A 19,085-nucleotide genomic window follows, 5' to 3' on the forward strand; every position below is an offset into this window, starting at 1 on the left:
AGGAAGGAAGGAAGGAAGGAAGGAAGGAAGGAAGGAGAGAGAGAGAGAGAGAAAGGAAATAAGGAAGGAAGGAAGGAAGGAAAGAAAGAAAGAAAGAAAGAAAGAAAGAAAGAAAGAAAGAAAGAAAGAAAGAAGGAAGGAAGGAAGGAAGGAAGGAAAGAAAGAAAGAGAGAGAGAGAGAGAAAGGAAATAAGGAAGGAAGGAAGGAAAGAAAGAAAGAAAGAAAGAAAGAAAGAAAGAAAGAAAGAAAGAGAAAGAAAGAAAGAAGGAAAGAAAAAATATTTGATGGATTATAGTTATAACCGATCTCATTTAGTCTATCTTGCTGGAAAGCTCCTAGTTATATAATTATAAGTTTGCTGTCTACTTCTGATTGGTTCAGCTTAAGTTCTGTTTTTCTTTAACGTAGACATTGACAAGAAATAGCGCAAGTTAACTTTTGCTTATGCTTGCAAATCAAGTAAGGTTTAGGTCACTGATGAGACCCAACTGGTTTTGTCTGCTCAGGGATTCTTCAGGCCTGGTCTCCATTTTAATTTACTTTAACACACATATAGCAGAATATAATTAGCAACAAAACCATGCATACAAATTTAGAAGCCAAATGATTGGGAGAAAATGGTTGCTCTAGAAGCAGAGAGGAAAACTCTGTCATTTGAGAAAGGTTGATAGGGTAAAGAGCTGGTGTCAAGTCAGGAATGATGGGCCTAGGGCAGACAGGGTGAGGAAGGGGTCCGCAGAGGCTGGAGGGAGGTCACATGCCTGCAGACCTCCATGCTGAGGCTCTTGATCTGAAGCAGCATTCCTTCGGCGCTCTGCCCACCTGCTCCTAAGTAATAAGCCCACTGATAGGGCAGGACAAAGTCATTTTTTGGAGTTGGGAAGGCACCCAGTGCTCACTTTGCCCCTCTATTGTTGATGTTTTTAATATTCCTCAAGTCAAAAACAAACACAGGAGTCTTTCAACAGAACAACTTAAAGACAGTCTGCCTGAGACCACCCAAAGCTGTCAGGATTTCTAGGACATTGGAACATCTCTTTCCTCAAAAAGTGGCCACTTCCCATTGCTTTTTCCCACACTGCCCTTGAGTGTTGAGATCTGGGCTCATTGACTCGCGCCCTGGAGTTTGGCATGACGGTGATGAGCGCTCATCACTGTTGCTGATGCTGCTGCCTCTGCTTGGGAAGTCATTCCAATGCTCGTTCACCTTCATGGACTGCTTCAAAGGCAAAAGCACCCAGCACCTCGGGCTTACTTTCCCTGAGACCCAGGAAGAAGCAAAAATTAAATACAATAAAAAATCTAAAATTTAGAGATTCTTTCCAAGAGAGCAGCTTCACACTCAGTGTCAGATTTCATGAATAATGGATGTGTTGATATACTCAACTCTCAGCAAAAAGAATAGCACAGCCTCTGACTGTCCCCTCCTAGATACAACTTAATCTGCCTTTCACTTAACAGGCTTTGTTTATCTGTTTTCCCCATTAGCTAGGCCTCCAATGCTGCACTAGGTTATAATCAGATGACATTTTTTGAGCACAGGCACACTTGAACAGAAGTGGCAATTAACTAATATCATCACAAATGCTCCAGGTCTTTAGTCTTTCTCTTGGTGATGCTTAGAGCAAAAAATGTGTTAACTCAAGGCAGAGTCTATTCCAGTACCCTCTATTCCAGCATCCTTCTCCTTTCTTCTCTTTTTCTCTGTGGTGCACAAAGGTGTTGTGTAAAATGGTTGTCTGAAGACCTTCACCAGGTCCCAAGTCCATGACTTGCTGCCCCTGTGATACAGTGTTCCCTGACCTCAGATTCCTCATCCGTAAAATGGGAGTAACTGTCTTCAGACTGCCTGGCCCGGGTTATACTGTGATGAGGCTTGGCAGGGAGAGAGTGGGCACAGGCACATCGAGGGCCGCATGGCCTCTACAAACTGCGCTGCCCCTATCACTGCGTTGACAGGAAGAAGACGACTATGAAAGTCCCAATGATGACCAGGATGGGGAGGATGACGGAGACTATGAGTCCCCCAATGAGGAGGAAGAGGCACCAGTGGAAGACGACGCCGACTATGAGCCGCCACCCTCCAATGACGAGGAGGCTCTGCAGAACTCCATCCTGCCTGCCAAGCCGTTTCCCAACTCCAACTCCATGTACATCGGTAAGGGCCCATTTCTGGGTTTTCCGGCCCCAGCAGCCCAAAGCCAAGCTCCACACTGCTGCACAGAAGACCGATGCCCCAGCTTGCCCATGTAGTAGAAAGCTCTGGGTGTCAATACCTGCTTGGCTTCTCAACAGCTATGTGGCTTTGTTCGAGTAACTCTGCCTCTCTGGGCCTCAATTTCCTCATCTGTGAAACAGGGTAATAAATGTATAGACCACATAGGTTTGCTGTGAGGACTACTAATACTGCAACCAATTCTTGCCTGCAGTGGCTGCTATTGGCATTGAACTACCACCTAAGGCTAATTGGCAGTTTACTCAGGCACTCCAAGGGTACTTTCCTGTTCCTCCCCGTCTTTTGACCAAATTACAGTTACATGGCATTATTATGCTAGAATAAACATGAAGATATTGAGTAGGGTTTGACTGTAACTTAAAAAAAAATAGACAGTATTTACGATTTTTCTTGTCTATCTGTCCTTTTGGCCCACTTCTCTCTCCGTTTGTTCATTCAACAAACATCGTTGATCTGCTGGGAGCCCAGGTCCCATTCTCAGTGCTTAGAAATGATCAGGAAAGAAGACACAGCCCCTGCCTCCTGGGGCTTACATTCTAGTAGTGCTGTTGACAGAAAATAAACAAATACATACGTGCATAATATACTTTCAGGGAGTAAGCTGAAAATGGAAGATCGGTACCACAGAAAACGAATACCATTTAATCCTTTATGTGGTATAACCCATTTCCATGCTAAAGCCCTTTCACAAAATGCTGTCTCAATGTCTCATGGTGGTTTTTAAACATCTGTGTAAGAAGGACAACCATGATCAAGTCTATTTCATATATAGGGAAGTGGAGGTCCAGAGAGGCAATGGATAAGTCAGTTGTTGAGCGCCTCGTGTGTGCCAGTCATTAAGATACAGAGTGAATAAGACAGCCCTCGTCAAGGGACTGACAGTCCAGCAGGTGAGGCAGCCTCCAACAGATGAGCCATGAGGTTACTTAGTGAAACTGTGACACAGAGACAGGAAGACAAGTGCAGGAGATGAGGCCAGAGCGTTTGCCTGAGGGTGTAACCTTTAAGCTGTAATATTAAACCAAGATTAAAGGATGAATACAAGTTGGCCAAGTGGAAATGAATGTGGTAAGGAAGAACATCTGAAGCAGTGGAAATGGCCGTGCAAAGGCCCTGAGGCTCAAAGGAGCACAGCCTATTAGAGAAGCTGAGAGATGGCCAGTGCGGGTGGAGTGGGGTGGGATTAGATCAGGCTGGGCCTTGCTCCTACCCGCTTCCCTGTGGAAGAACCGCATTTCTCCATGGCTGGGACTAGAGTCAGGCAAAAGAGGCACCCAGGGCACAAAGCGTAAGGAGGCCCTACCCACTCACCCCTCTTACTTGATGGTCTTGTCCTGGGCTTTCCCTGTCAAAGGGGTAGGAAATTGCCAGCCTGTCAACCTGGCCTAGGGACACTTCCCTGGAGATCTGGATAACGTGAGTTTCTGCCCAGAGAATGTGAGTTTCTGTTCAAGGCAAATCTAGCTTCCACTTAAGAGTCTGTGGTCTGGTAAGAGAAGTTGGTGACCAGCTCCTCCCTTTATGGGAAGAGATGAGCAAAAGGAGGAAGTGTCAGGGAGGAGACAGCCCAGGACATTGGAGAGGGGAAGGAAGGGCAGACAGAACAGGATCCCTATGGCAGTGAGAGCTCACTTCACTCTGCACAGGCAACTGGGTGTGCCTGTGAGATTTTTGGCATGTGTGTGTGTCTCTTGTGCACGCGTGTCTCTGTGTGTGTAGGTGTGTGCATATACATGCGTGTGTGTGTGCATGTGTGCACATGTGTATATTTGTGTGTCTGCATGCAGAGGTATGTGTATGTACACTTCTTTACAAAATTGTCTGAAAATCCTCCCTTCCAGTTTTGGCTGAGCTAATTGCAAAGAGGCCTTTCTTGATTGGCAAAATCTCGGATAAATACCTATTCCTGTGAAGTGTAAAGAGAGCCGAGCCTGCGTATAAGGAGAGTGACACAAACTAGGACAGAAAAAATGGGCAGGGAAGGGTGGGTGAGATCCAGGCTTGGTCTCCCCGTGGCTGAGGCTCCTGCTGGCACTGGTGCGGGCCTGGGGGTCGAGGATCATGCACCCCCGGTGCCCCGAGCTGCATATCTGTTCCTGGAGACCCCTGAGCTTGGCTGACACTCCCATTTCACTTTAATAACCTTGTGTTTCCACAGACCGGCCCCCCTCTGGGAAAACCCCCCAGCAGCCTCCCGTGCCCCCACAGAGACCGATGGCCGCCCTCCCGCCCCCGCCCGCCGGCCGGAATCACTCGGTAGGCCTCCCCCGGTTCTTTTACTTGGTGTCCACTGCAGTTATTTCCTCCGCCAGACAGAAAAATAAAACTATAAACATCTTTATCTCATTCTAATTTTTAAGAAAAGATTATAATCTTTTCCCTCGGCTGGGGAAATGCATACCCAAGCACTCACAAGTGTTTCTTTTTTGGGGTCAAATGCAGGTGGTTTTTATTTACTTCCCACTATTTGAGAGAAGTGAAAACTGTAAAATAAACCCAAAGAGAACCGAATTAAGCCCGTGACACCTACTGGTGTTGCGTGGGTACCGAGCCTTCCTCTCGCCTGCAAAAAGACTTGCGCCACCTCCTGGGCCGACACCTGAAATTCCAGGGACAGGTGCTTTCCGACCGGAGGGTACAGAGGTAGCAAACCCCGTTTTCTCTTTCTTCAAGCATACAGCCTAGCTCTTGTGAATCTGATAAGTTCCCAGAGTGACCCTGAGATGCTCAGACTAAGGAATTGATAGTTATGAATGTGTTCTCTTCACAAGTTTATCCACAAGTGCATATTACTTTTGATATTTGAAGACCTTCTTTTGAGATGCAGGATTCACTTATTTAATCAGCAAATATTGACTGAGCAGCTACTAGGTGCCAAGCAGAGTTCTAGGCATTGGGGATAAAGTGGAAACAAGATAAATGAGGTCTCTGCTTTCTTAAAGCTCAACTAGGGCTAGGGGGAGACAGGTCGTCAGACGGTAGACAGATGTCTGAAAGAGATCATTTGAGTAGTTATGTGTGGTTGGGGGGACAGAAGACCAGGTAACATGATGGTGTGGAGGAAGGAGGTGACAAGGAGCTGGGACAGAATGAGCCACTTGTGGGAAGAGCTCGGAGAAGAACATTCTAGGAGAGGGAAACAAGAGTAGGGATCCCAAAGAGGGCATGACCTTGAGATTTTCCAAGAACTGCAAGAAGATTCTAAGGTGGAGACCCCATGGGTACTGAGAAGGGATCACAGGAAAGAGTTGAGAGAGCAGACATGGGCCAGCTCAGGCAGGGCCTTGCAGGACATTAACGAGTTTTAGTTTTGTTTCTAATGTGGTAGGAGCCACTGGAAGTCTTATCAGGAAAGTGACATGCTCACTCCGCTGCCTGCAGAAAAGAGCTTGTGTGGCAGAGTCTAGAACAGGGAGCTCAGATAGGAGGCTACTGCAGTAGTTCAGGGAAGAAATAGTCATGGATGTTTTTAGGCAGTACATGAAGATAAGGAAAAGTGAGCAGATCCAGACAGGTTTTGGGAGTGCCAGGTCTTGCTGATGTATTGGAAATGCTTCCTAACGTTTGGATCTTTATGCAGCCACTACCACCACCCCAGACCAACCACGAAGAACCCAGCAGAAGCAGAAACCACAAAACGGCAAAGCGTGAGTACAAGGGCTGCTCTCTCTTGCCCTGTTCCCACCAGGCACTCCCCTAGTCCCACCCCACCCCCAGCCGACTGCTTTCTTCTTTTCATTGATGTCAGCCTTTTCCCCTTCCAGTCCCTGCTCCTTCAATAGACAGAAGCACGAAACCTCCCTTAGATCGTTCATTAGCTCCGTTTGACAGAGAACCCTTCACACTAGGTGGGTATGATTCCCATTTAATGCATAGTAATAATGATAAGCTGTTATAAAGTGCTTCCTGCATGCGTTTCACATGCACCGTCCCATTTAACTATGGCCACAATACTAGGAAATGGAGACTAGTAGAATCATCCTCATTTTACAGATGAGGAAACTGAAACACAAAGAGGCACCTTCCCAAGATCACACAGCTACCAAGTGATGGGAGTAGAGACCTAAACCCAGATTTGCCTCATTAGAAAGCTCCTGCTGTCTGCTCCTGGGGACGGTGCTGCTTCTCTATGTGATGTGTGTGATCTGTGTACAGAAATCCCATTGTCCTTTAGCCAAGAGGCTTTGGGGTACAGAGAGAGAACCTGAACTGAGACAAGGGGGTTAGGGGAGCTGGTGTCTCCTGCCTTGCCTGCTACTTAGTAGCTCACAGACCACTGGGATGTTAGTTTTTCAGGGCTCAATCTCCTAATCTGTAAGGTGGATGTTCTGTACATAGAAAATGCTTTATAAAATCCCTAAGGTGCTATTCAAATGCCAGGGATGTTTTGGTTTTTGGTACACAATTGACCAAACATTGGGTATACCACAGTCCTTTTTCTTCACAATTTACATGGAATATTCTTGGATTGCAGTTACCTTCATGGGGAGCTATTTTCAATTCAATTCTAAAACTTAGCTACCATTTATTGAGCAACTACTATGGGGCAAGTGCTCTACATACCGCGAATACACCTACAGTATCTCTAATCCTCACACAAACTCACCAAAGGACGTGCATTTTTATCCTCACTTCTCAGATGATAAAATAAGGGTCAAAGAAGTTGAATAATTTGCCTAAATTTGAACCCTCGTCTTTCTGACTTCTAAGTGGGGGCTCTTTTCCACCATATCATGCTGCAGTTGAGGACCCTGGGTTTTACCTTGCTGTGAACTATATGAGTCTGAGGAAGGAACTCTGCAACTGAACGGAAAGGAGCTCAGAATCCCAGCTGCCCCCACCCCTTTCTTGGCTGTGCTCTGAGCCAGGCATTTAGCTTTTTGTGGCCTCAATCCCTTTTTGTCTGTCAGCAAAATGACTTTCAGTTCTTGGATTTGAGGCTGCTGCTCACTGCTCTGTCCCCGAAGTACATCACAGCTCTGCTGAGTCATGCAAAGCTGTGCTGGCTGTTTTGGCTTGGAATTGTCTGCTATAGAGAGCTGTGTAATTACATGGAAATGAAGATAGATTTGACTTTAGATTCCAACCCTGCTCACTACTATGAGCCAAGACATCAGAAAAGTGGAACACTGACATCAAATCCTTCACAATCACCTCCTGACACAAAAGTTATTATTTTAAAAGATTCTTTTTTTCTATATTTAAAAACATTTTTAAAAGACACAATTTTCTGACAATTTCTGTTTTACCCTTGAATTAGTCCCTTTTCTGTGATGTTTTGGAAGGATTACTGTCTTCTTAAAATGTTTACACTCCACATGAGACTTTTAACATACTCAGAGAATATGCAAAAATTGGCAAATTTTAACATACTTATTCAGGCCAAAGAATATGAATCTAAGTTTCCTGGGTGCTCCTCTGAAGTAGAGGCTCCACCCCAAAGCAAAGTTTCATAAACAACTTTTATACCATCAAAACTCTCCCTGCTACCAGCAAGTTCTTTTATTATTTATTTATTTATTTTTATTTTTATTTTTTTTTTTTTTTGAGTCAGAGTCTCACTCGCTCACCCAAGCTGGAGTGCAATGGCACCATCATAGCTCATTACAGCCTCAAACTCCCGGGGTCAAGCAATCCTTCTTCTCCAGCCTCCCAGGGGGCTGGGATTACAGGTGCATGTCACCATGCCTGGCTAATTTTTAAATATTCTATAGAGACTGGGGTTTCCCTGTATTCACCAGGTTGATCTTGAACTCCTGGCCTCAAGTGATTCTCCTGTCTTGGCCTCCCAACAGGCATGAGCCACCACACTCAGTGCCAGTAAGCTCTTCACAGTGAGGCAATATTCTTATCATGGGCCTAGCGTATACTTGGTCCTTAAAGAATAAATCATGTTGTGAAAATACAACTCCACAGCATTCGCCATAGGGCATTAGCTGTGCCTGGGTGTGGAAGGAAGGGAAAGAAAGGCGAGTTCACTAACAATTGTCAGCCCATATGGACCATATCAAAGTCAAAATAAAAATGTAGAGGCAAATCTCTAAATTTGTTTTATTTAGGAAGAAAGAATTGCAATTTGGGGCAATTGGTCTTCAGGGTCTTCAGTATGTCTGAAGAACAAAAAGAAGATTGGAGATTTTATTGAAAAGAGAAGTGTTACATATCGCTCATTGACAAAGTTCATTGGTTATAGCCAGGCCCGGTGGCTCATGCCTGTAATCCCAGCACTTTGGGAGGCCTAGATGGGTGGATCACGAGGTCAGGAGATCGAGACCGTCCTGGCTCACATGGTGAAACCCCGTCTCTACTTAAAAAATACAAAAAAATTAGCTGGGCGTGGTGGCCGCACCTGTAGTCCCAGCTACTAGGGAGGCTGAGGCAGGAGAATGGCGTGAACCTGGGAGTCGAAGCTTGCAGTGAGCCGAGATCACGCCACTGCACTCCAGCCTGGGCGACAGAGTGAGACTCCGTCTAAATAAAAAGAAAAAAAGAGAAAGTTCATTGGTTCTGGGGGGCTGGCAAGTTTTGATTGGTGAGCGACAGCAGAGGGCAAATTAATCTTCAAGTGGCAGCAGATTATTTCAGCAACTACTAGATAAAAGTGGTTTCAGGTTACAGCAGGCAGGTTCAGCAGCCAACCTCGCACAGAATCACATTTCTGGAGCAATGATATGTGTCCTGAGTGTTTTTCCCTCTGGCTTCTCGACTGTTTTCCTTGGATGTGATAAAATTCCCAGTTTGTATGATCAGCTTTCACAATCAAGTGCCTGATCCTGCATACAAATTGTCACCCGATTCTTATGGCAAACCTATAGAGTTTTAATCTATAATCTTCATTTTAGAGATGATAACGTTGGAACTCGAAAACCTTAAATAACTTGCTCATGGTCATATAGGATTTGCTTCTAGACCTGATTGAATTCTGTTAGTAATACTTTTATCACATTGAAGACAAAGGACATATTTATTCTAGGGGACTTTAGATAGAATACAAATTAAATTGCTTTGAATAACTTTGTGATGCAGAATTATCAAGTACACCTGGCATTTCTTCAGGGAGCCTGAATATCATCTGTGCTAGAAGAAAAGCAAAACAAACAAATACCAACAAAAACCAAGCAGACAGAAAAGATTTGCAGCATACCAGGACAATCTTCTGAAATGCTCTCCCCAAGTTAAAAGTTTTTCAGAAACTAAGTGGAGTGTTTCATTTAATTTCAAGTGTTTTACAGAACTGGATAAAAATTAACCTCTCCGTGGCAAGTGGGTTTATTTCAGATATGAAAATAAAACTTAGGCTGCAGAAGAAATACTTTGACCAATTAAAGAGGCATAAAATCCCAAAGAAAACATGAATCCTTTTGATCATCAGTTGTATAAAAGAAAATGTTGATTTTTTTTTTTTAAAGCACAGAATCCACAATACTACTGGTATGTACACAAAGCTGTGTGACCTTAAATGTAAATGGTCAAGCCATTTAATTTCTCTGAGCTTATAAACTTTGGTGCTCTGTAAGGGACCCTTCCTAGTCTGAAGTTTCTGCTTAAACCCCATCAACCCCCAAAATGCTTTGATGCTTAAACCCCATCAACCTCCAAAAGGGTTCAGACTCAAAGTTTCATCAAACTGTTTTTAAACCTCATGCTTATGAAGTTCTGAATTCATGGCCCATCTGCTGTCTGTCATTTGCAGGAAAGAAACCACCGTTTTCTGACAAGGTAAGCTGTGACCTTGATTTTTGGTTTTGCTTGTTTTTTTCGCATCTTGTCCTTATTATTTGGAAAGTGCTTGGACACTTATACATCTTCCCTCCTGTCTTGCAGCCCTCGATTCCAGCGGGAAGGTAAGACTGTTGCATCTACATGAGGGTACACGGGACACTCTGTAGAACTCTGCCTTGGCAAAGTTTGTTTCTCACACATCCTTTTCCTGAACTCCACAGGCCACTCGGGGAGCATTTACCCAAGGTTCAAAAGCCTCCTTTACCACCGACCACGGAAAGACATGAAAGAAGCAGCCCCCTGCCGGGGAAGAAGCCACCTGTGCCAAAGTAACTGTCTGGTTATTCAGAGCTTGTGATTCAGAGTGGCCGACAGACGGGCTGTCCTGTGCTGACTCTGCAGTGGGAACCGAGGCTCCTTGGTGCTCCTGGGCTCCACGGTGCTCTGGGGCAGGGTGGGCCTTTTTTTGCTGGGGCTTAAGGAATGTTCAGGCTTCACAGGTTGGCTATGAAGGATCAGGGTCTCTTTGAAAGAAATGGACTCTACTGACAAATGAGTAGAGCGACATCTAATCAAGGGCGTGGGATGACTGCTGTTTTTAGAGATTCCAGTCAAATATTTCGTTGAGTTTTCTACCTCATCATAGCAAAGCCTTCACAGTGCCTAGGAACTGTACTCACTATTTTATTTTTCAATACAGGTGGCAGAGAGGAAATGACTGGGGGAGGTTTCTAGGTCACCGCAAGTGTCTTCCTTACTGCTCAACCACGTTTTATAATTGCAGAATACTGAAATCTGCCTTAGTATTTTTAACTTTGCTATGAAGTAGTTTTCAGCCTATTTACCAAATGGCGCACATGTACTTGGGGTTAAGGCCAACCTTGCTGCTTGCAAAGGATACAACCAAGGCTTCCATCTCATTTGTGAATCAGGGGTCATAACTATCGCCCTTGCTTGGCTGTTGTGAGGATTAAATTAAGACCAGGGCTAAAGTGTGTGCCAAAAATCTCCTCAGTAATGGAGTTTGATAACATTTTAGTGTAATATTTTTAAAAAATCAAAATAAATGCAACAAACTCCTAAGGAACAAAGTTCCAAAATTTTAAATAAACACAGGTTGAGATGATGATGTGTGAAGCAACCAATTGTCCCGCTCTCCCCCATCTCCCCAGAGAGGACATGATCAGCCCAGGCAGTGCAGATGCCTGTTGCAGCCCTAAGGCAGCTGTCCGCAAATCTGTTTGACTGGCTCATTCGTCTGGGCAAAGCGTACCAAGCCCCGTCTGGAATAGTCCCAAAGCAGAAACATTTTCTAATTGTCTTCTTTTTACGCCTAGGTGGGCCCTGAGAGGGCTGTTTCAAAACAACAGCAAGGGAGAATATTACCTGAAATGTTTTCATTTCTTGGGAGAAACAACAGTTCAGTGAAATTTAATAGCTACTAAAGAGTTAGTTTGCTGACTAAACCATATATATATATATATATGGTTTAGCTCAGCTTGCAATGATGACAGAACATTGAGTAACCAGATGTCCCTTCCAGCCCCTTTCCCCTGCTGCATGGGGGTTTGTTGGTTCCCATCTTCCCTGTGCTCAGTGGGTTCGATTTCTGATTATTCAATGAAGCAAAACTGTATTCTGAGGCTGGTTCTTGGAAACTCTTCATGCTCAGTTCTTTTTCTTTGCTCTAATTCATTTCAGGCATGGATGGGGAGCAGACAGAAGAGAGAATGTAAGTACAAAATGTCAGTTTGTACGTGCTTGATACAGGGAAAAGCCTCGTAGGCTCTGAGGAGGTTGGGACTCCCTCCACCTCAGCCTTGGGCCAGCACCTGGATCTGGTCCTGCACCCAGGGCACTCTTAAGGGCTGGTGCCTCTGTCTTTGGGCCTTGGTCATTGTCTGGAGTCCATCATGCTGTGTTGTTTAGCTCATGTGTCTCTAAGAGCTCCCAGGGTGGCTGGGTTAACTGCAGCCCCATTACCAGGGGTTGGTAATTAGAGGGCGCAAGGAAAAGAAGAGGATAAAGTAAGGGACGCCCAGAAGTTTGGGCCATGCCTAAATTTCCAAGGCTACTGTCTTCCTTTTCAATACTTCCGCAACCTGAAAAAGAGGGGAAATAGCATTTCTTCAATGCCTATCACATGCACATTGCCATGCTACTTAAATATGACCAGCTGTTCCTTGTTTGCACGGGATGCTCTCAGTTTTAGCACTGAAAAGCCCCATGTCCCAAGAACTGCCTTCATCCCAGGAAAACCAGGATAGTTGGGTATTACTCACTTTACATATGAGTATAATGAACCTATAAGGAAACATCTTTTCTCTTTTACGGAGAGGAAACTGAGGCTCAGAAGGAATAAGATACTCTTTGCAAATTGAGTGCTTATAAAGAGCCAGGATCTGAGCCCAGATCTGCTGAGTTTCTCTTCACCGTAAGTCCTCTGAAGGCCATCAGACCCCTGCTGTCATTCAAGGGCTCAGCCCAAAAGTACCTGCTATTTTTGCAGCTCTGTGCTAGACGCTGCGCTTCTTCCAATGAAGTGCTGAGATCTTATGGAGACAGGCGCACCCACAACTCCACATGCCAGACAGCATGCAGTCATGGGATGCTGTGTGGGGCTGAGGGAAGAAAGTGTCCCATGTGGCTCAAGGAGCCAGTAGTGACTTCCTAGATGAGGTGAGATTTATGCTGGTCATTGAATGATAGGAAGGACACAGAGTCATTCTTAAAGAAAGCCCATGGGGATTCCCCTCGGAGTGTCCTGAGCAGGTGGATACCAGTGCCCACGGAGGCTGCAGATGGTGAGAACAGTAGCTTGGCTGGAGAGATAGGGACAAGGTGGAGGTAAGGCTGGACAGTGAGGATAGCATCACATTCCAGTTTCCCGGGCTCTGGAAGGATTGACACTTGTGCTCATGAGAATCTGGGATTTGTATTTTCTGGAACCAGAGGGGAAATACTTGCAATAGTATTGAAGAGTGATTTTGTTGTGTGGGGTTTGTGAGCCCATGTGCGTTTATTTATGCAGCTCTTTGCTGGGACTCCCAGTTGGCCAACTGAGATAAATGATTTTGACTGTGGCCTTTTTTGCCTTCTCTTGGTGTGTGGTAGGATTGTTGATGGCAAACTTTTATTAAAGAGCACTTAACATAAGCCAGGCACAAGCGGTAACTAATTTAATCCTTTTAACAACACTTTGAGAAAGATGCTATTTCATCACTACAGATCTGGCCTAACTAAACAAGTTCAAGTTAGCCCTTTTGGTCTATTAGTTGGTGGAAACATCATTTTTTCTCTTTGAACCTCATTTCTTATCTGAGTAGAAGATAAAATAGTCCCTCCCTTGTCTAATTTCCCAAGGTTGCTCTGAAGATAAAAATGGTGAGGATTGTAGATAAACCTTGTAAGCCACCATATAAATAAGGTCTTATTGCTCTTAAGAAGAGCGGCCATTGCAAAAGAGAGCCAAAAAGAAGGCTGAGCTTTGTTCGGACATATTTGGGGTTGAATCCATCTCTGTAACTCCTGGCAAGCTAAGAATTCTTCCCTAAGGAAGCATCATGCTTTTGTAAAATGAGGATGTTAAATTTTTGGAGGGTCACCACGGGAACTGAATGAAATCTTGTGTATGAATCTTTTGGACACATTGTAGAGATTGTCAATATTATTATATCTTTGGACCCTTTTAGGCACCTCAGAATTTATTTCATGCTAAGTGTATGAGAAGAGTCTCATACTGGAATGCCCTTAGATGATTGTTTGTATTAAGAAATTATAAACCACTTAGCAAGTTCTATTATTCTCCACAGTGTATTTATTATAAGGATGTATAACTGCCAAAGACAGAAGCAGATACTTATTTGATGGAGAAATGCAGTTTTTATTTTAAGAATTGTATTTTGATGATAGCTTAATGTCTTTTTTTTCTTCCCCTTCCCAGGATGAAGATGATGGTACGTTCAGAAACACATTCTTATAGCTTATAACTCATTCTTTCATTTTCCTGCTCAGGCATTCAAACAGAATTGTTTAGTACAGGAACCCCATAGAATCAATTATAAGTCTTAAATTAGTATTAAGTAGACTTATGTCAATTGGCATAGCGCATAACTATGGTAAAATGGAATTACTTGGTTGGATTACCAAAGAAGACGAAATTCATGTGTAACAATGCAGATTACTTAATCGTATCAGAAAATGTAAAATTGCATGCATGAGTTGATGGAAAAATTTCTCACATTTATGTCTTCTAACATGCTTGGGTAAAGAATCAGTAACTGCCAATGAATGAGACAGCATAACATTTTGACTTTTATAAAACAAAACTTGTAAATCACTTCTGAAATTTATAAGGTTTCCAGCTGACAATTTTCTGCCAAGTTAACATTTCAAAAGTGAAAAACAAAATAAATGTGTATTTTAGAGTATTATCTAGATCTGCACCCCTTTGTAAATGGATTCTGTGGTAGTTAAGTCATCTAGAAACACCTTGAAAGCGAGGTTCCATCCTACTACTGCCTAATTGCATCTGATCTGCTGGATTTTTGTGTCCTCTGTATACTAGCTGTTTCTAACTGGGGGCAGTTACGGAATGTTTCTTAGTGAGAGCTGGGGCCTGACAATCTCATTCATTGTTTTCTACCTCTGCACAGTGCATCAGAGGCCTTTGCCCCAGCCAGCACTACTTCCTATGAGCTCCAACACTTTCCCTTCGAGATCTGCTAAGCCAAGCCCTATGAACTCTCTCCCGTCCTCTCACATGCATGGAGCATTCTCAGAAAGGTTTGTGGCTCTGTCGTGAAATTCTAGCTGAATATAATGTTTAGGTCCATCCAGTACTGAAGTAATGCCAGGTGGATTGAGAAAGAAGGAAATGATCAGGTTGATAGTAGGGTCTGAACATTTTGGGTCTTAAGACATAAAACCAAGCTGAGCATTTAGAAGGGCGTGTTAATCCACCAGTGTCCTCTGAGTCTCGCTTGAGATGAGAGGGGTGAGGAATTGACTTCCTCCTTGATCTCCAGAGAGAGTGGGCCTTTTGGTAGAAAACAAAGAATATTTTCACTTTATGAGTTCAAAGAAACAACAAGGATTAAGAAACCCAGTTGGTCTAAGTACTTGAAGTTCATCTGCATCTTGGCTGGGGAGACTGAGAAAATGCGCCTTGTGCTTGGCTGGTGCTAAGAATTCATTGCAGTCTCTGTCCCCCTGTTTTCTCAGTAGCAGCTGTGTTTCTCAGGGCTGGTATGAGGCTGCCCAGGGGCAGAGGCATGAACAGGAGAAAGGCCCAGTCATTATCCCCAGACAAGCCCAGGGACAGCCTGTGGTGTTCCCCAAGTCCTCCAGCCCTGTGGGCTCACCTTCTCTCTTAATATTCAAGGAGAGAAGTCAAGACCCTTCTCTAAAATTGTAGAAAACTCAACCACACACAAGACTCATCCACCCCTGCCAACTCCTAGCAGGATTCTCGCAATATTTCCTCTGCCCTGGGACCCTCTGCCCCTGAGTTTCCACTGCTCTTCTCTCTCTTCCCCCTGGCCTCTGCTGCCCTGTCTGCTGACTCTCCTGCCGCTTTCCTCCTCGCTAGCCCGAACCCCATCCTTCATTCGCACAAAATCCCACTTGCACAAGGTTGCTGTGCAGAGCAGGCTTTTCCCAAAGGCTTGGACTGATGGGTGCAGGAGTTGCTGCTCAGCGTGGAGGGAACAGACAGCATTTCAGCCCCCCCCCCACCCCCCCGCCGGGCCCGCTTCCCGACCTCAGCCCTGCAAATACTATCACCCTCTGCTGCAGAGCCCACATAGCATGCACTTCCCTTCTCATCTGGCCTGCTCTCTCCTTGCAGACCCTAAGCCTGGGGATTCACTGCTCACCAAAGACATGCCTATTAATATAATTTCCTAGCAAAAGGAAAGTCCTCTTAGAAGAGGACTGCTGTATTCTCCCAACTCAAAGAGCTCAAGTTGCAGCCAATGTTTAAAGTAACTTTTAAGTGCCCTTTACACAGTTGAATGTTGTTGCTGTTCTACTTTATAAAACTTGTTAGACTTTGGCATGGTCCACAGTGGGATGTAGTGAAGTTCTGTCCCTGTGCCCAGCCCCCATGGTTTTGGGGGCAGCAGGGGAAGTGATACTAGATCAAGAAGCTTTTACAGTCTGGCTTCCCTAACCAAGCTCCCCTATCTGGCCCCATCACCCCAATCCAAATAAATTTTGTTCTTTTTCTGTCTCTTCAGTAACAGCAGTTTTCCACAGAGTGCCTCCCTGCCGCCATACTTCTCTCAAGGTTTGTACCCTGGGCTTTTGTGACCTGCTTCAGCCATCACGCCTTTATGAGTGTATCCCTAACCTGTCCCAAAAGCTTTTGACAAGGGTTTTGTTGTTTCCAAAAAGCATCTGATTTCCTCATTCAACGTTTAATTCAGTGTCTGCCATGTGCCAAGGGCTGTCAGACTGATAGGATAGTACCTAAAACACAACACACACACACATGTATACATATACACGCCCATACACACATGCACATATACATGCACACACACGCATACACACATATACATGTACACACACGTATACACACATATATACACACACGTATACATATACACGCCCATACACACATGCACATATACATGCACACACATGCATACACACATACACATATATACATGTACACACAGGTATACACACACATACACAATACATGCACACACATGCATACACACATACACACATGAACACACCTACACACACCTCACCAGGAAGCCAGGCCTCATCCCCAATCTTCCCATGCAGAACTACCCCTCCGGCTGCTATTTCCCTACAGACCTCAGAATCGTGCTTGGCTTTCTCCGCAGTTTTAGATTTCCATGATTAATCTGTCCACAGTTGTGAGTTGGGAGCGTGTTCAAAATACAGACTAAGAGAACTTAACTTCACAGATTCTGATTCAGTAAGTCTGGAGTGAAGTCAGGGACCTGTGTTTTTAGTAATACCACCTCTGGATGTCCATGATAAGTATTCGCATAGGGTGTTCTGCAACTTGAACATGCATACATATCACCCAGGATTACAGATTCTACTTCAGGAGGTCTGGGATGAGGCCTGAGTTCCTGAATTTCTAACATATTCCATGCGACACTGTGACTGCTGGTTCATGGACCACTTTGAAAGGCCGGGGCAGGACTAATTTGTGTTTTCTATCCTTAAAGACTTGCAAGTGACAGGCACTTGGTAGACACTTTAAAAATGCTTGTTGAATGAGCATCAAATGACTGTGGAAAGTTACCCAGCTCTAGTAAGTAGATATTTACCATTCCAGGAAACTGGCTTAGCATTGCCAGATTTTCCAATTTGTTCTCAAGAAAAGTGAAATTATTTAATGTTTTAGTGTCGTCTTAAATTTTAAAAAAAATGCTGTGAAGAACAACAACAACAAAAAAACACTTTTTGGCCAGGCACAGTGGTGCATGCCTGTAATCCCAGCACTTTGGGAGGCCGAGGTGGGTGGATCACGAGGTCGAGAGATCAAGACCATCCTGGCTAACGCGGTGAAACCCCTCTCTACTAAAAATACAAAAAATTAGCCGGGAGTGGTGGTGGGCACCTGTAGTCCCAGCTGCCCGGGAGACTGAGGCAGGAGAATGGCATGAACCCAGGAGGCGGAGATTGCAGTGAGCCGAGATTGCGCCACTGTACTCCAGCCTGGGAGACGGAGCAAGACTCCGTCTCAACAACAACAAAAAAAAACAACTTTTTTTTGCAGTCATGTTCCGTGTACAGTGTGTGCATGGGCCAGTGTGCATTCAGTAGAAAACTGTATTAGTAAATTTGAATTGACAGCCTGAGAATCAAGAGCACATCTGAGGTATTCAGTTGGATGCATCATTCCATAGAGGGGCAAGATCCCACTGCTGACACCAGTGGCACCCACTAAGTTTTCAACGGTTTCTAAGCATTTGAGGTTATGGTGTCCACGTTCACCACATGATTTTCACAGTTTCCCATCCAACCCCTAATTTTTCACAATCCCCAAAACTCACTGTGTTTTGCAAACACACATTTGTGTTACCTTCTTGCCTCTGTAGCCCTCTGAGTTCCAGACACATCACAGCAGTATTTTCCAAAGCAAGTTCCACAGATCTCCAGTTTTATGAGTCTGAGATGGAGCTTATTAATGCAAATAGTTAATTATTTTTGGAACATTAGCTTCATCCAAATTGATCCCTTTTCCCCTAAGACTGCCAGGACACCTGGTCCTCGGTTTTCTCTACTGGTTGCTCCAACATCAGAAGGGTCAAAGTTATGTATTGTATTGTCCAAAAATCTGTGACGACTCCCTTCAGAGTCTAGATATTAAGGGTGGTAGGTGACTACAATAAAACAGTGTATGTGCTTCTCTGTTGTGATTTATAACTCTATGATGCTGACCTGCAGGTGCAGAGGCAGAAAAAGAATCATTTCTTAACTGTAGAACAGCCATGCAATGCAGGCCTTGGTTCTGTTACTCTCCTGTATTGTTAGGTTTCATTAATTCAACAAGCATTATGAAAGTGCAAGTGTTCGACTACAAAAAAGGTGGGATGGGGAAGGTCTGTCTAGGCACTGGGAACTTGAAGAAGGAAGGTACTGGCAGCTGTGGGCCAGCTTGTTTAGAAACAGGGAAGGAGCATCTTAAATAATCCTGGTGATATGGCTCAGGAGACTTGTTTAGAAACAAGAAAGGACCATCATAAATAATCTTGACGATATGGCTCAGGAGGCTTTAGCCCTTCCAGGTGACTCTCCTCTCCTCAGTGGTGTAACAAGGTAGGCATAGTGACAATTCCTGGTGTAGAACCATCAGAAGTACTTGCTAACATGCAGATTTCTGGGCCCTAGGTGCTTGAAAGTCGACCAGTGATTCTGACTCATGGACAGTAACATTTGGTAACCGCAGGTTTAAGTTTTGGCTTTGCCACTGATAGTACATGATTTGCTTAGCCTCTGAGCCTGTATTTCCCCATATGCAAAATGAAGACAATACCTACCTTGTAATGTTGCTGTGAGGATTAAAAAAATGTACACACAGTACCTTACTCAAGATCTGGACAGAGTTGTACTGAATACATATTTGTTGAAGGT

General features: G+C 44.3%; 1 protein-coding gene across 2 annotated transcripts in view; it reads left to right on the forward strand.

Moving 5' to 3' along the window:
* Window positions 1-19,085, forward strand: part of LCP2 (lymphocyte cytosolic protein 2) — a 50,056-nt gene that overhangs the window by 24,466 nt on the left and 6,505 nt on the right. For both annotated transcript variants that reach the window (XM_026456427.1, XM_026456428.1), the window contains exons 7-17: window positions 1,961-2,159; window positions 4,396-4,493; window positions 5,818-5,884; window positions 6,002-6,085; window positions 9,931-9,956; window positions 10,062-10,081; window positions 10,181-10,288; window positions 11,661-11,691; window positions 13,903-13,915; window positions 14,615-14,744; window positions 16,199-16,248. In XM_026456427.1, coding sequence (XP_026312212.1) covers window positions 1,961-2,159; window positions 4,396-4,493; window positions 5,818-5,884; window positions 6,002-6,085; window positions 9,931-9,956; window positions 10,062-10,081; window positions 10,181-10,288; window positions 11,661-11,691; window positions 13,903-13,915; window positions 14,615-14,744; window positions 16,199-16,248 — 826 coding nt within the window. The remainder of the gene's footprint in view (window positions 1-1,960; window positions 2,160-4,395; window positions 4,494-5,817; window positions 5,885-6,001; window positions 6,086-9,930; window positions 9,957-10,061; window positions 10,082-10,180; window positions 10,289-11,660; window positions 11,692-13,902; window positions 13,916-14,614; window positions 14,745-16,198; window positions 16,249-19,085) is intronic.

The sequence above is a fragment of the Piliocolobus tephrosceles genome, chromosome 4 (assembly GCF_002776525.5).
Source record: "Piliocolobus tephrosceles isolate RC106 chromosome 4, ASM277652v3, whole genome shotgun sequence".
NCBI lineage: Eukaryota > Metazoa > Chordata > Mammalia > Primates > Cercopithecidae > Piliocolobus > Piliocolobus tephrosceles.